At 50.9% G+C, this 16,191-nt stretch overlaps 7 protein-coding genes across 7 annotated transcripts; 5 read left to right on the forward strand and 2 right to left on the reverse strand.

Annotated features, from left to right (window-relative positions):
* Positions 1-89: 89 nt before the first annotated feature.
* NECHADRAFT_86811 (uncharacterized protein) lies at positions 90-2,766 on the forward strand (the record flags this gene model as incomplete). Its single annotated transcript, XM_003041245.1, has 7 exons — positions 90-283; positions 448-779; positions 913-1,254; positions 1,309-1,763; positions 1,832-2,267; positions 2,318-2,455; positions 2,618-2,766. 7 exons carry the CDS (start codon positions 90-92, stop codon positions 2,764-2,766), a joined length of 2,046 nt encoding a protein of 681 aa, XP_003041291.1.
* Positions 2,767-3,767: 1,001 nt separating this feature from the next.
* NECHADRAFT_52350 (uncharacterized protein) lies at positions 3,768-4,609 on the forward strand (the record flags this gene model as incomplete). Its single annotated transcript, XM_003041246.1, has 3 exons — positions 3,768-3,886; positions 3,947-4,056; positions 4,110-4,609. 3 exons carry the CDS (start codon positions 3,768-3,770, stop codon positions 4,607-4,609), a joined length of 729 nt encoding a protein of 242 aa, XP_003041292.1.
* Positions 4,610-4,873: 264 nt separating this feature from the next.
* On the forward strand, positions 4,874-7,153 carry NECHADRAFT_86813 (uncharacterized protein; the record flags this gene model as incomplete). The annotated part of the gene is made up of 1 exon (XM_003041247.1): positions 4,874-7,153. One exon carries the CDS (start codon positions 4,874-4,876, stop codon positions 7,151-7,153), a length of 2,280 nt encoding a protein of 759 aa, XP_003041293.1.
* A 77-nt stretch (positions 7,154-7,230) lies between these two features.
* On the reverse strand, positions 7,231-9,092 carry NECHADRAFT_52360 (uncharacterized protein; the record flags this gene model as incomplete). The annotated part of the gene is made up of 5 exons (XM_003041282.1): positions 7,231-7,703; positions 7,767-7,953; positions 8,004-8,176; positions 8,226-8,499; positions 8,616-9,092. Coding segments are annotated over 5 exons (1,584 nt in total), but the record flags the coding sequence as incomplete, so codon positions are not given.
* An 846-nt stretch (positions 9,093-9,938) lies between these two features.
* On the reverse strand, positions 9,939-10,935 carry NECHADRAFT_52346 (uncharacterized protein; the record flags this gene model as incomplete). Its single annotated transcript, XM_003041283.1, has 3 exons — positions 9,939-10,459; positions 10,516-10,768; positions 10,879-10,935. The coding sequence occupies 3 exons, from the start codon at positions 10,933-10,935 to the stop codon at positions 9,939-9,941; spliced, it is 831 nt and encodes a 276-aa protein (XP_003041329.1).
* A 393-nt stretch (positions 10,936-11,328) lies between these two features.
* Positions 11,329-12,659, forward strand: NECHADRAFT_52357 (uncharacterized protein; the record flags this gene model as incomplete). The annotated part of the gene is made up of 6 exons (XM_003041248.1): positions 11,329-11,481; positions 11,540-11,578; positions 11,632-11,721; positions 11,772-12,412; positions 12,477-12,558; positions 12,609-12,659. 6 exons carry the CDS (start codon positions 11,329-11,331, stop codon positions 12,657-12,659), a joined length of 1,056 nt encoding a protein of 351 aa, XP_003041294.1.
* Positions 12,660-13,994: 1,335 nt separating this feature from the next.
* NECHADRAFT_52388 (uncharacterized protein) lies at positions 13,995-15,940 on the forward strand (the record flags this gene model as incomplete). The annotated part of the gene is made up of 7 exons (XM_003041249.1): positions 13,995-14,329; positions 14,382-14,532; positions 14,581-14,823; positions 14,880-15,066; positions 15,121-15,225; positions 15,282-15,644; positions 15,702-15,940. The coding sequence occupies 7 exons, from the start codon at positions 13,995-13,997 to the stop codon at positions 15,938-15,940; spliced, it is 1,623 nt and encodes a 540-aa protein (XP_003041295.1).
* Positions 15,941-16,191: the final 251 nt, after the last annotated feature.

Consider the following 16,191-nt stretch of genomic DNA (forward strand, 5'->3'; position numbering starts at 1 on the left):
TGATTCGGAGAGTAGGAGTCTCTCTTCCCTCTTCACATTCCCAAGTCTTTCATTGTTCGCTCATCAATCTCCAGCGGACCCTACACACAATGGGACTCCCTGACGGATCCCCAGTTCTACTCCGCCCGCATCCAGGTCGCCGCCGGGAGAAGCCGCAGCTATCATGCAATTCCTGCCGCCAGCGAAAGTGCGTTAGGGCCGCCTCCTCCGCAGACACATCCCCGGTGCTGACGCAGCGAGCAGGCGAAAGTGTGACCGCCAAAGGCCTTGTTCTCATTGTATAGTGAGTTATCCCAAGGATGAGAACGACGGGGGATGTTGACGCTTACGGTGCAATACCTTGTAGAAACGACGTCTCGAGTCTACGTGCGCTTACACCGATTCCCCATCGCCATCTTCTACGTCTAGACACCCACATATTGTTTCCCCTGCTACCTATAATATCAGTCCATCTGCTAGCGGGCTAGGCGGGCTTGCGACACCTAGCAGTTCGGCTTCGGTTCCATCGCCAGAGTCCACGGACCTGCACTTGACCGAGTCTGGAACCGGCTTCAAAAATTCGACTCACTGGACAACAGTTTTGAGCGGTGTGGCAGAGACTGAGGATACGGCCCAGGTAGGGACTACGCTTGAAGATGGCTCATTGCCCGTCGACCATACTGTCCTCCTCTTTGAAGGGTGTAGACGCGTCACCAAACAAGAGCTCCTGGGTGCATTACCGCCAAGGAGGGAATCTGACGCATTGGTAGCATTCTACTTTAGGGCTCAGGAATATCGATGTACGCAAAACAGATGAAGCCACTCACGCATACCTGCTGACCCTTTATCCGCACAGCTGTGATACACCCAACAGAGTTCTTGAAGAGGGCAAGTCTTCACCTATACCCTTAAGTGTCTGCTAATCGCTAACAGTGATGGTCAAGTACAACACATTCTGGGAAGATCCTGGCGCGGCTGCTGTCTCCTGGTTTGGCCTCCTTTACGGCATCTTCTGTCTCACTACCCAAGTTCAGAGCCAGGAGAGCTGCCTCTCAAGGGCTCAAGAAACCATTGCTTGTCCCTCGCAACAGACAGTGATGCAAAAGATACTAATATACAGGGAAAAGGTTGTCCAGTGCCTTATACAAGTTCAGTTTGCCAAAGGAGGGCCGGACATCATGGAGACCCTTATTCACTACATCGTTATCGAGAACAACCTGAACAAGGACTCCAACATTAGAGTCTGGCTCTTGATGGGTAATCTTGTTCAAATAGGTACGTCTCCGTCCGACAGCTAGCTAAGAAAGCTGCTAAAAAGGGTTCGGGTAGCCATTCGCATGGGCTACCATAGAGATCCCAAGCACTTCAAGTCCTTATCCCCATACCAAGGTGAGATGAGACGCCGGATGTGGGCTATGGTATACTCGCTCGACACAGGCTTCGCAACTCAAATGGGCCTTCCAAGTAACATCAAGCACTCGCTCAGCGACACCACGCCACCTAGAAACCTACAGAACAGTGACTTTGACGCCACCTCCACTGAGCTGCCGCCGGCGAGGCCTATCGATGAGCTTACCTCGAGTACCGTGATCATCGCCAAGTTTCACATCGCCGTCTGTATGGGCGTTGTGTCAGACATGGTCTCTAGTCCTCACGCACTCTCCCACGAGGACGTTCTGGCATCAAATGGAAAACTAGACACGACATATTCAAACCTTCCTAGTCCTTGCCAGTTCCGTTCCATGTCTGAGTCACTGCTGGATCCCCCGAGCGTCGTATCTCAGGTAAGAAGTGCATTTATTCCTCAAAGTAGAGCGAACCCGAGCTGATGACATCTTGTTCACTCGGACAGCGAATCAACTTTTACATGCACTACCAGAGAGCTAGAATCCTCATAAACTGGAAGTTTCTCGGTACATCCAAGAATCCGAATGACAGCGACCAGTCCTGGAGTATCGTCATAGAGGCGGCCTTGGAGATCCTACGACTGCAGCACCTCATGGCTGAGGAGTCAGAGGTCTCGGATGCGACCCGGCCTACTGGTATTCCCGACTCTTGTTTCATGAACAATGGCTACTTTTTAGCGGCCAGCGCCGCGTGCTTTCTTGTTCAGCATCGCAAGGACAAACTGTCGCCTGAAGATTTGACCGAAGTACGGAGGCTGCTAGAATTGAGCCTCAATATCTGGAGCCGCGCAAACGACTTTTCCAGAGAAGCAAACAAAGTAGTCATGGCTCTGAGAGTCGTTCTTGGAAAGCCAGAGGAGCCTCGGCCTCGGGCGAGCGAGGGTAAGAACTCAACATATGATGGCAAAGATCCGGATCTGACCGTCTTGCAGTACTTGGTACATATGACAGAAGTGAAATTCCGCTTTCTAGCTTTACGCAGTTCTTTGATGACCTGCCTCTGATGATGGGAGACTCTGAAAACGTGGTGTTTCCCCCACTAATTGACTGTTGGCCCCAAGGAGATGGGAGTATGTAGATCTCCGGGTCGAGATGAGAGACAAGAGATATGCGCATCAGAAATATTGAGACTCTATTCCATCAAACAGAGCCCGTCCCATGGCAAGCTTCGCAAGACACTCGAAAAACTCCCGTCCCATGACAATTCCAGCATGTAATCATCACGGTTCTAGTCCCACCACACTCAGCGCAGTCACCACCATTGCAGGAGCCACACTGCTGTCGCAACTTTCCGGAAGTCCCGCAACCGTTGCAGTTCACAGTCACCATTGCGCTTCCGTTGCAGGTTGAGCAATCAGCCATGTTGTGGGATGGAGTCTGAGAAAGGTCAGTGATTTCCGGGGTGAGCGGGATAGACCTCACATTAAGCGTTGTTTTGGGTCAAAGATGTGGGTTGAGATACGATTATCCTTCTGGCATACCACATGTTTCTCGGTTCGGTCCTGAGCGCTGCTTTTGTAGTCATCTTGTCGCAGGTTAAATAGTGAGGCTGTCGGCGTCAGATGCCATGAAGCTCTGCACTTTCACCCACTCGGCCATGATTATCTTGAACGCCTTTGCGCTTTGACACAACCCACTTTGCTTTACGCCGGGTCTATGTAGAGGTAGCTTGACCATATCATATAGACAGGGCGGAAGGTTGCCGGTATCTGAAGTGTCATAGCATTAGCCTATAGCATACACATTACCCCAATAATGGCAAATAAGTGGCCATCTGTGATGAGCAAACCATACAGAATCATGCACTCTTGCCCGCCGATAGTGAACTCGGGCAAAAATCGATCCTCGGGGCTTGGGTAGTTTCGGGCTGGCTGATCCGAGTCGGCCTGACGAATCTCGGAGTCCCAAAAAGGCAAGTCCGGATCTCCGAAGCCTGTTAGCATCGAAGGAGCTGGCCCGAGATCATCACCAAAACGCGAAGAACAAGGACAAGATTCGAGCTCGCGCGATTTACCACTAGTAACGGCAAGGATTCAAGTCTACAAGTTTGGTTTTCTAGAGAGTTTATCGGGGCCAAAAAGGTAGCACGGTTTGTCGCTTCACCACGAGTCCACGACCATGAATGATAGTCTAGATAGCCCGTTTTAGAAGACTCCATCCCTCTCAAGACCATTATAAACATGTCATTGAAGTCACCCAAATTAGTAATTCCGACATCTCCGAGTTGACTGTAAAGCGGTGTTGGACTGTGCCTCATCGCAAGATCCATAGATAGCTCGGAGATCCCAAAGGGGTAAAGTGTCGATGAAGCTCAACACCTTGAAGAAATATGCTTTTCATTCCTGCCCCGTACCACGACTTGTTTTATACACAATAAACGAGATGAACGAACATCAAGCTGGAGAATATCGAAGAACGGAGGCCATTTTCGACGGACTCCTCGTCGACCTGGACGGGACCCTCATCGACTCAACGGAAGCGGTCGTCAAGCATTGGGCAGAGTGAGTGATCCATTGCTTTAAGAGCTAAGATAGAGCATTTGGGACGCTGATATCTTTTAGTGTAGGGAAGAAAATTAACGTCGACACAAGAGTCATCCTCGAGATGTCGCATGGTCGTCGCAGCCTTGATGTGTTGCAACTCGTGGCGCCAAGTTTCGCTAACTGGGATTGTAAGTCGTCGTCATTGCCTCAAACCCCCATATACTTGGCTGATTGCTTTTAGTCGTAAGGTCCATTGAAAGCGTGATTCCGGTCAATCACGGTCACCTGGCCAAGGAAATTCCAGGTGCTGTCGACTTCCTTTCCGCTCTCGCCACCCATTCTGTACCCTGGGCTCTTGTGACGTCGAGCACGCTACCACTCGTACAACAATGGCGAGAAACGCGGAAGCTACCACTGCCGATGGCGCAAGAACTCCTCGTCACGGCAGAGTCTGTGGAGAACGGCAAGCCGGATCCTGCTGCTTACGTCCTGGGACGTGAAAGACTCGGCATGGTTGACGAACGCTTCGATATGCTTGTCATTGAAGATAGCCCCGCGGGCATTGCGGCTGGCAAGGCAGCTGGTTGCAAGGTTATCGGCTTGCTCACTAGCCATACGTATGAGCAGATTGCGCCATCGGCCCCCGACTGGATCTTGCAGGATCTGCAGTCGCTGAAGATCTTGCGAAATACGAATGGAAAGGTAGTGGTTGAGATGCTCCTTGTGAGGAACAAAGTATAAAGAATGTGGCATAAGTTCGAGAGCCTCGAATAAAAAGGACGGTGGTTAAAGACTGGGTAATAAGTTAGGCAAAACGCATGATATGTCATTCTCAGCTACAGGGTAGTCTTTTTAAGGATAATTTTACACCAGCCACTTCCGTCCCACTCGCACTCTACCTAACTCGCTTCTTTCACCACCATGGCCGCCCAACTGTGACCTCACGATCTGAGGTGTCAGCTTCAACTTTCATATCCTTCCATACGTTAAGATCTTGCGGTCAAAATGCAGCCCGACGATAGCGGCGATGTACCAATGACGGCGACTTTTCGCGTCAGTACAGCCCACGATTTCCCTCAGCTCATCCGTTCCAATCGACGGGGTCGTCTCTCGGCCAAGGCCTGCCGCATGTGCCGGGCGCGAAAGGTGAAATGTGATCTTGGCGACAACTCTAGCGAAAGGTCCTGTCGTGCCTGTAGACAAGCCAACATGGAATGTATCTGGGATGTGACAGACGGGCGGAAGCGACGCAAACTTCATGTTGGACACAAGCAGGTTGGCAGAAGCACTGAAGCGCATCCAGCTCAAGCTAGCAGATCCCCGACAGACCATTTGCTAGTACAGGTGGATGCAGAGACGGGGCCCTCGGATCAGCTTGTCAGGACGAGGTGCTTGCCGGACCTTGAAAGCGATCCTCTAAGTTTGTTTGGACTTGAAGATCCTGCAAATTCGTTCGACCGCGGTCACTCTCTGATGCCGTGGCACCAAGCAGGAATCTTAGATCTCGACAATCAAGGTCTAGATACCATGGCCATGTCGCCAGTGTGGCCCGCTGTTGAAGACTATCTTCTGGACCTCGACGCCGTCACTTTACCAAGCAATCACGATTCGGCCTCAATTGCCACACCCACCGCAAAGGGGCGAACGAAACAAATTCGTCTTCGTATATTCCGACGATACGGCCCAACCGCGGTGGCTCCGGGCTTGAAAAGACTCTCCGTCGCCGTAGGACCCCGTTCTGATAGTAGCTCAAGGCCACTATTAGAAGACCTAGGCGAAGGAGATATGTCGACCAGCACGCAACAGACACCATCTTCCGCCACTTCCTCAGGCCGTCAATCTGATATGATGCAAGATTGCTTCTACGGGCTACCTTTCGACGCTGTATATCGGGCCCTCGATATCTTCTTTCAGACCTTTGGCGGCCATTTTCCGTTTCTCAACAAACAAATCCTTGCAAGCCACGTTCACTCGAAGCAGGCATCCAAGTTCCTCATTAGTTCTATCTTAGCCCTGACGGCTCGCTTTTGCCCGGCCGAGATGTTCCAGTCGACGACAGATGGCGATTTAGAGCCAGTTCACGAGTGGTGGAGAGGGGCGCAGTTCCTCAAGGCCGCCAAGGAACAACTCATGTGTCTCTTGGCGGTCCCTGCACCTGACGTGGTTGCTGGGCTTATCGTCCTTTCCTGGGCCGAATTCGGCAGCAATAGTGGCGAAGGAGGTTTGTGGATGTTCTCAGGCATGGCCATCCGCATGGCACAGGATCTCGGCCTTCATCGCTCCGACACGACCGATCCCGATCCTCAAGCAGCTTTCTATGATCACGCTCCACCTAGTCCGCAGGGGATTCGTGTCCCTACTGACGAACAGTCAACTCTTCATCAACAAAAGTCAAGACTCGTCATGTTTTGGTCCGTCTTCACCTTGGACGTCAGCGTCTCCTTGCTTATGGGACGTCCACCCACCATCAGACGCGCCGAGATTGAGGTGCCGCTTCCGACCTCGGACGATATGAAACCAGTGTACCTCGACTTTGACGGTTCTCACAAGATGTGCCACGCGATTTTCCCTGCAGTGGCACGTTCCATGTACATTTTTTCTGAAGCTGTCGAGCTCTTTAACTTGAACAAAGGCGCCGAATCTTCCTGTCCCCTTGAAGAAATCGACAAGCTTGAGAAGAACTTGGCAGAATGCCGCAAGCAGCTCGACGCTAGTCTTCTCTTCAGCGCGGATACCTACGGGAAGTCTTCGAGTGATGGACATGCCGGCCTCTTTTTGATGCTACACCTCTACTTCTACACCTTTGTCGCGCTCTTGTCAACCAGAAGATATCAATCACTCCCTGCGCGTGAGAGGAGCAAGAGATCTGCTCAGGTTGCTTGCCAAAAGATACTGCAGACTCTGTCGATTGCTGAAGCCATCGACAGCAAAGGGTACACGGCGACTCCTTTCTTGGCATATAGCATCTTTGTCGCAGCGTCCACCTTGCTGGAAGGCATCGTGTTCGACATCGAAGGAACTGGTGATTTCATCACCGTGGTCGATCTTGCAGACGTCGATTTTCTCAGTCAGAAGCTCCGCGAGATGTCTCGCTTCTTTCACGGTGTCAATGCAACTATCGACGCTATCGACCTGAAGAGGAGAGGTCAAGGACCCGAAAGTAGCAATGGCACTGAGGAAGGGAATGATGTAGAACGTCAGTGCGTTATCGAGCTTCAAGACGGGGGCATCATCAACAGGTACACAATTCCTCCAGCAACTAACGAAGGAAACGAGAGCCTTTAATATGCACAACTACTTATAAAGAATTGTTCCACAATGTCATCCCTATTCTGTTGCTATAATACGAGTATTTTGCTTAATCATTGGGATATTTCGGTCTGGGGACTGGTGATATCTGGGATATCTTGGCCCGCCTGAGGTTCCAAATGCCGAACTGCTGCAGCGTCTGTTTCCCACAACCACCCCTCAGTTCCTACGCCCACGATGCTATCTAGATCTGGATAAGAATCCAACAAGTTGGCAATGGACAGTATCTGATTCGGCGACATGCTATGAGGCATGGCATGCGAAGGATCTAAATCGTCGCCTCCTACGTCTTCTGGGGCTGTTTCTTGCTGACTGACAAGGAGCAGCATCTCGTGTAGACGAACAAGCTCCTCACGACGGAAGCGTGCCGGGATATTGCCATTGGCGATGAGCGTATCGAGTAGGTTTAGGGACTTGTCAAAGCCGGCTTCGTCGACGGCATTCGGGAATGGGTGTATGGCCGAGATGAGTGTAATGATGAAACCTGAAGAGAATATCTGCTCGAGGTCAAAGGGGAGAAATATTTCTGTACGTATCCCCGCGTAAGCCTGATACTATTGAAGCGCATAAGGTGAGGGGGAATACCCACCTAGCAGGTCATGCGATTGCAATGCAGCCAATATGCGTAATGACTTGCTCGCAGACTCACTCGACGTTTTCAGAAGAGCCGTGATGGGTTCAACAGTATGTCGATCGGGACTACCACCAGCCGTCTTATCTTGTAGTCTGTCACGAAGGAGACAGATCAGAAGGGGACGTGTAGCCAGCAGAATGCACTAATAACCCGTAAGTCCCTTGTGCTATCGCAAGGCAATCTTGTGCATACCTGATGATAGCAAAGATTAAGTGTTGCCGAAACTCGACCAACGGGACTGGAGTTCCCTGGCTTTAGCTCGGGGGATGCAGCCAAATCATCTCCGAGCTTGGCCAACTCACGAAGAATAGCCTGTGTGTTTCGAAGAAAAGATGAGCCAAGCCGATCATCAGTTGCATAAACAGCTACATGGGCCTGGTCAGTCAAGGCCGAGCAAGGGAGGTGACTGCTCACTGTTGATGACTTTAGCCATGAGCCGTGAGAGCTTGACATGCATATCGACAACTTTGGATTTTTGGGTTGCGTGAGGCCCTTCGGGTAGGAGAACTGAAATGTCTCCATCGTTTATCGAACTCGGGGCGCCCATGAGTGATGCAAATTTTCGGTCTAGGATGTACAAGGTCCACCAGGCACTGCGATGCCTTGTCTCCTCGGTAGGGTCAAGATAGCCCCCTGTTAGATCACGGTGTAGACCTTGACTTAGAGAGACACGTAGAGCCAGTCCAAGCTATAGAGCGTTAGCCCGCCACCCGGAGGATTCAGGGAGGGCCTTACATAGAGGTAGGCGCTGTTCCGATGGTCGATCGACTGAAGGTATAGAGCCAGACCGCAGCAGATCTCAACAGACAGAATTGGATCTTGACAAAGACCTGTTATATCTGGAAACAGTTTTATGGCTTGTAAGAAGTATTCGTTGCCCGGTGGTTGTGCACTAGATCCAGCGCGCCCCAACAACGCCTTGCCAAGGGCCATGACGACGAAGTACTGTATGTACTCAAGTCGATTAGACCCTATCGGCGGAGGGTCCTGGCTATAGATGACATGTCGAGTCCGATTAAAGTTGGATTCCTCAAACAAATGGTAAGTTTGAGTGATGTGGAACTTGACAGTGTTGGTCAAGTAAATAGCATAGTCAAACGAAGGCAAATTGTCCAAGGTGGTCAAACTGGAATGATCCTTCAATGAAGCCGTATCCAATGGGAAAGCAGTGCCGTCGACGTTCATCGGAACATCCGGGGAGGAGTGTTCACCGAGGTGTGCCTGGATCATGTTCATGGCATGTCGGCTATATGCCCATGTTGACGATGGGCCCAAGAAGCCTATTAGCCTCGATTAGCCATCTTTGCGTGGAATTATGTGTGACTCAACTCACGTCTTTTGCCTTGATTATCAGTCATGAAACTGGGAGAATTCGTGACTAAAGGGTTTCTCAGGCCTTTCAAGTGGTCGTTGGAGATCTCGGGTTGATCATTGTCATCTTCTCGTGTGGTGACTGTGACATGTTAGAAAGAACTCATTGCCGGTATCGTAGGTTGAATAACCTTGCGCTTCATGATTCTCCGATGGCGTCAGTCGACGGTTTGCCCGTGTCGAGTCGGGGCCGAGCTGGTCATCTTCGGCCTTGCGTTTTAATGCATTAAGGTATCTTGATCCGTTCAACGCGTGTCCTATGCTCGGCCTACGGCAAAATTTACTCACCGTTCCGAGACAACAATCTTCCTCTCATGTTCAAAGAAGCATTCTGATTCGCGGCGCACACAGTTGCTACATGGTTGCGATCCGGAACAGCGGACTTTGCGTTCCCGGCACGCGACACAGCTACGCCAAGGTATTAGCACATGAGTAGTTCTAAACATGTAATTATCGTAACTCACGCTGCGCGCCGAGGCTTGGGCGCTGTCCTCTCCTGTTCGTGGTTGCTAGGAGGGGGCGTCATGGTAGTTCGCTAACCAAGGTGCCGGTTCCGCAATGATAAGGTGGCATTTGACACTCTTGAGCAAGCAGAAAGGATTACAGCACACAACAAACTGCCGTCAGTCGCCACGTTTGATGATCACCGCTTAAACAGGTGGATAAGGAGGCATGTTCTGAGACAGTCACCAAGCCAAGTCACGATGCCCCGAGAATGAATACTCGTGGAGAATTATGTCTTTATCGGGTCGCTACCTAAGCTAGCTTACTATCCCGGTTTGTCACATGAGCATTCTCGACATTTGCAACTGCCGCCAAACACTTTGTTGCTCCACCAGCGATCAACCCAGAATCTTGCTGGCAAAGCATGAACCGCACACCCAGAGAGTGAATGGCCCAGTCATGGATATCAGGCTGGTCGTAGATTCCAGCAAGACCCATGACTTTGCCGTGCTTCTTACAGGCTGCGCTCACTTGTCTCAGTGCTCCCTTGAATCTGTCGCTGCGGAACTCTCCTGGCACGCCTAGCTCGATGGCCAGGTCGTTGGAGCCGATGAGGAGAACATCTACTCCTTCCACGGAAGCGATCTCGTCGATCTTTTCGATGGCTGTCTCGTTTTCTATCATGACGAAGACTGTAGATGCTGATGTGTTGCTCTCGCGGATGACTTGTTGCTGGGGGAAAGTCTTGAGAGAGAAGACGGGTAGCTGTCCTGTCATTGACCGGCAGCCCATCGGCGGGTATTTTGAGATGGCTACAGCCGCTTTGGCTTCCTCTAGAACACAGATGTGTTAGCAACAGTCGACTTCGGGTCCAAGATTGGCCACATACCGGCGCTTTGCACATGAGGGAAGATAACACCCATGGCACCTCCATCCAACACCTTCTGAATGAGCCCATTACCGCATTGATGCGGTACACGGACAAAGGGTGTAACCCCAAGTGAAAGTCCAGCGCAGCTCAGCTTGCTCGCATCGTCTACCGAAAGACTCGAGTGCTCCAGGTCGATAAAGAGACTATCGAAACCTGCATTCTTGGCTAATTGGACGACTTGTGGGTTCGTGACCAGTCTCACACCAAAGGCCTGTAATCGTAAGCAAATTGGACAGTCGATGTGTTTGCCGCGATAACGATAGATGCCACCGGCTACTTGTGATTAGGCTAGTTGCCTGTATAGGCAATTGGCAAACATACCTTGCAAAGCTGCCCTGCAGCGAACCTTGTCCTGAGGGTGTTCTGACAGGCGAGCATACTCATTGCTTCTCTTTCTTGCTTTTACATGACTCTACTTTTTACAATCTCACTCGCCAATTCAACTCAATTATTTATGTTATCGAGGGAATACGCAACCTCGGAGAGGGTCCCCGAACTAGCGTCCAGAATCCCCTCGGTGAGGCTCGCCGAGCACTTGAACCACCAACTCGGCCATCTCGGTGTCTTCAGATAAAGCCTCGGCGAGGGAAACGGTCAAGTGGAAATTACTCCATCGTTCTCAACTTATCAATTTCATACTTAATCATGCCACTCATTGTCCGGGGGCTTGGTCGTGGTGTCCGCCACCTTGCCACTACCCTCCCTTCCAGGTGCTTGCTCCAGCAGACCAGGTGTTTCTCATCAAGCCATCTTCTTTATCGCTCTTCAGACATGTTCAAGTCATTTCAGAGGGGTCCTGTGGACCCAATGTTCATTCTCAAAAAGAAGGCCGACGAGGACGTATCCCCAGACAAGGCAGATCTCGGTGTCGGCATCTACCGGAATGAAGCAGGTCTCTACAGTGAGCTGGACTCGGTTAAACAAGTTAGACTTTTGCTATCTACAAGGTTTCACGGGAGCTGACCAAGTCGTTCGACCTTAGGCCAAGCTAGCACTGGCACAGAACGATCCAGGCCATGATGTGAGTCTTGAGTCTCGACCCTTGTTAGCTTCGCGTATCTAACAGATACCCAGTATGAGCTGACTACCGGCAATGCCCAATTTCTGGAGAAGGCTGCGGCTCTCTTGTTCGGGAAAGATTGCCAAAAGCTAAAGTCGGGTCAAGTATGTACCAGCCAACCTGTCATCACCCCATCAACCACTGACAGACCCAGATCGCATCCGTGCAGACAATATCCGGCACGGGAGCGAATCACATTGCTGCTTTGGCCCTTAGTCAATCCGTCTCACCTCTCCCCCAGGTCTTTGTCGGCGTCCCAGCCTGGGGTAACTACAAGCCCATGTTCGAGCTGGTTGGGATGCAAGTCACCGAGTATTCCTACTACGATCCCAAGAACCGAACCATCGACTTCAGCTCTATCATCCAAGCTGCCCGAACTGCTCCCCCACGAAGCGTCTTTATTCTCCAAGGCTGCTGCCACAACCCCACGGGCACCGATCCTACAAAGGCACAATGGAACGAACTTGCCTCGGTCCTCGAAGAGAACAGACACTTCATCTTCCTAGACATCGCCTACCAAGGCCTGGGTGATGGCATGGATGAAGATGCTTATGCTGTGCGTTTGTTTGCAAAGTCCAACGTCGACATGTTTGTCTGCCAATCCTTCTCCAAGAACTTTGCACTGTATGGCGAGCGATGTGGAGTTCTCCACGCAGTCTGTGCAGACGCAAAGACAGCATCCGACGTCCACGATCGTCTCCGATGCCTAATACGATGGGAGTTCTCCTCTTCGCCAGCCTATGGAAGTCGGTTGGTCGACATTGTGCTTGGATCTGATCAGCGTACTGAAGCATGGTGAGCGCCCCTCTACAAAATGATAACCCGTCTGAGCCTTGTGCTGACTGCCACTTCCTGATAGGACAACTGAGCTATCCGAAATGAGCCAGCGATTGAAGAGCTTGCGAAAGAAGTTGCACAGTTACTTGACACAAGACTTGAAGGTATGTAGCGAGATAGGCGGTTTAGAACAAAAACTGACCCAGTACACCAGACCCCAGGAAATTGGGAGCACATCCTGAAGGAAACCGGACTCTTCTCGTAATTATAGAACTCGGTCCACAATTTAGAAGGTTCTAACACGTCATAGATTCCTCGACCTTACGCCTGCGCAGTGCAAAACGTTGATCGATCGCCACCACATCTACCTCCCATCGAGCGGTCGAATCAATATTTCAGGACTTAACAAGGAGAACATTGAGAGAGTGGCCAAGGCCATTGATCAAGTTGTTCGTGGAGATGTCAAGGCAAACCTGTAGCCAAGTCAAGGTATAAAATGATGGGGTGGGCGTAGTAGTGGAAAATGAGGGTAGAACCAAGGTTCAGTCGGTTGGGCAGCCATTATCACGACAACACGCCTCTAAAAGAGAACATCGACTACAGTAAAAAAGAACAAAATTGTGCATTTAAGCATAAACATGAGTCCCAGTTAGTGCCCGTTTTTTTATGTACATGTAGCACTTTCGATTCAGAAAGCTGGCTTCTCGGCACGACACCGTGGAAGCATTCTCCTTAGCACAGTAACCCCTTCTCCACGAATGAAACTCAGGACTTCAGAATACGTTGCAAAAAGCCGATTCAACGAGTGTTGAGCAAATTCCCTCAAGTTGGCTTGCCATGATTATTCAGGAGGTCGAGACTCGGGTTTATGGAACGAATCAAGCTACGTTCAACATCTCCGCATCTTACCCCATGTGAGACCTGATAATCCTTGCTCAATCTCTTCTCTGTACGTAATGTGTAGTTCATAATCTTTCCGATTCTTCCGCACGCATATGCAGGGAACCTATCGTACACTTCCGGGTGAGGGTCTCTTGTTGCCACTCTCAGCTACCATGAGCCAGGGACGCGAGCGGGGACCAAACCCCGAGGGCATCTAGGCGTTTTAAACTCCACCTCTATCTATGCTATCTCTACTTATCGGTTATCATCCAAGGATAAAACACTCAGAAAATCGCCGACACGAGGGAAAAGAGAGGATAGTCATGACCAAGGGACCCAGGCGGGGACCAAACCCCGTAAACATCTACAGGGGCTTGCCCTGGTCATGGCATGACCGCGACGCTAAATGCTCCGCCTCTCCGCACCATGACACCTTGCGAGTCATGATTCTGGGGTAGAATGGGGCAAAAAAGCTTGATAAAGCGTGGGGCGTTGGAGATAGGCTACTCGGTCGCTCTCACCGGGCGATACCATTAGCCTCGGTCATGGCGCCCGAGCGAGATAACCGGCGGGGAGGTCCGTTCATTCTTTATCAGAGTTAGTGTGGTCCAGCAAGGTCAAAAGGCCTCGACTCCCTCGCTAGATTTGTATCTCAACAACTCAAGCACTTTCTGCATCATTCTTTCAAAGTCAATCTTCTACCGTTGTCACAAGCATCATGGCCGAGCAATTCGACAAGGAGAAGCTTGAGGAGCTGGGTGCGGTCGAGTCCCACACTCAGGGGGAGACCGTCCAGTCTAATGACTTGAAACGAGACTTTAAACCACACCAGGTCTTTATGTTCTCGATTGCTTGTGCAATTGGAACAGGATTGGTTATTGGTTCGGGCAGTGCTCTGTCTAGAGGAGGCCCTGGCAGTCTTTTGATCGCCTATATGGTCATTGGGCTCACTGTGTTTTTCGTCATGACTGCTCTGGGCGAGATGGCGACCTTTTTGCCCATGAATAAGGGCTTTGGAGGATATGCTACCCGCATGGTTGACCCGGCGTTTGGGTAAGACAGTCTGACTCCCCGTGCTTGGAAGCAGTGTTGACTTGGTGACTAGGTTCGCTACCGGCTGGAACTACTTCCTCAAGTACATTATCGCAACACCGACCAATTTGACGGCCACGGGCTTGATTCTCCAGTACTGGAGGCCAGACCTGAACGTTGCCATCTGGATCACAGTCTTTGGAGTCCTCATCATCACAGTCAATGTAGGCAACCTATATCCAACCTTGGTCAACTGATGCTAACGTCTCCAGGTTCTCCACGTCAACAGCTTCGGCGAAACCGAATTTTGGCTGGGCCTGTGCAAGGTTCTCATCATGACGACTCTAATCATCTCCACCCTCGTCGTCGCGCTCGGCGGCGGACCCAACCACGATCGATCGGGCTTTCGATACTGGCAAGATCCAGGAGCTTTCGCGGAATACTTGGCCGAGGGAGCCAAGGGAAGATTCCTCGGCTGGTGGGCATGCATGGTGCAAGCTTGCTTTGCGTATACAGTGAGCTTTTAAACTGTCGTTTATGGCGACTTGTTTTGTCTGACGGTTTTTTCTAGGGAACTGAAGTCGTGGGCATGACTTTCGGAGAGACCCCCAACCCAAGGAAGAACGTTCCTCGAGCTGTGAAGCAGACTTTCTGGAGAATTGCCGTCTTTTACATCCTCGGCATTTTAGTGCTTGGCATGGCTGTTCCTTACAACAGTGAGAAGCTCATCGGAGCGACCAAGCAGGCAACCAGCGGTGGTAAGTCTCTCGATAGGCTGAAAATTAGTGGCAATATCTAACTCGACTTTCTAGCTGCCTCTCCTTTCGTCGTCTCTGTTAGCATGGCCGGTGTTGGCGTGTTCCCCGACTTTATCAACGGTTGTCTCTTGGTCTTTACCCTCAGCGCGGCAAGCTCAGGTACTTAGCAACATGCGAACGACACAATCAAATTAGCTAACAATCCACCTTTCCAGATATCTACTGCTCGTCTAGATCTCTTTACGGTCTCGCCAAGGACGGCCAAGCCCCTCGCCTCTTCGCCAAAGCCCGTGAAAACGGCAACCCCATTTACGCTGTCGCCGCTGCGTCGGTGTGCATCGCCCTCGGTTACATGAACGCCAGCAAGTCATCTTCTACAGTGTTTGGCTACTTTGTGAGCCTAGTGACCGTCTTTGCCGTCCTCAACTGGGTGGCTATTCTCATCACCCATATTCGATTCCGTCAGGCCCTGAAGGCCCAAGGCATCGCCACTAGCGATCTTCCGTATGAGGGCTTTATGCAGCCCTACGGCTCCTACTTTGCCTTGTTCATCTCCGTCCTGGTCATCATCTTCAATGGTAAGCACTCTTCACCAGTCACACGTGAGAAATTAAGAGTACTAACATAGACGATAGGTTATGACGCTTTTATCCCGCACTTCAAGGTCGACGTCTTCATCCTCAAGTACATTGGCACCATTATCTTTATCAGCAACGTCACATGGTGGAAGATCGTCAAGAAGACGACATTCTGGAGTGCAGAGACTATTGATCTAGCGATTGGCAGGCGAGAGTTTGAGGAGAGGGAGACCCCCCAGGATGAGGAGTGGAACGGTGGCCTACGAAAGAAGGTCCTCGGCTTCTTCAGGAAGTGATGTCCATGCAAGGGTTTCTCTCTGAGAGCTCTGCAGGACTAATCACCGAGGTTACAATTGTAAATGCTACGATACTGCAGATAAGAGTCAATTCAAGTTTATAACAAAGGAACAATGCATTCAAGGTCCCACCGTTAAGTCAAGCCAGAATGTGATAGTTAAGCGAAAGTAAAAGTCCCACGCAAGCAATTCGTATGTGTCGTCGTCCTCCGCCTTTTCACTGGCCAATTCGAACGTACATATCTGCCCCT

The sequence above is a fragment of the Fusarium vanettenii genome (assembly GCF_000151355.1).
Source record: "Fusarium vanettenii 77-13-4 chromosome 11 genomic scaffold NECHAsca_48_chr11_4_0, whole genome shotgun sequence".
NCBI lineage: Eukaryota > Fungi > Ascomycota > Sordariomycetes > Hypocreales > Nectriaceae > Fusarium > Fusarium vanettenii.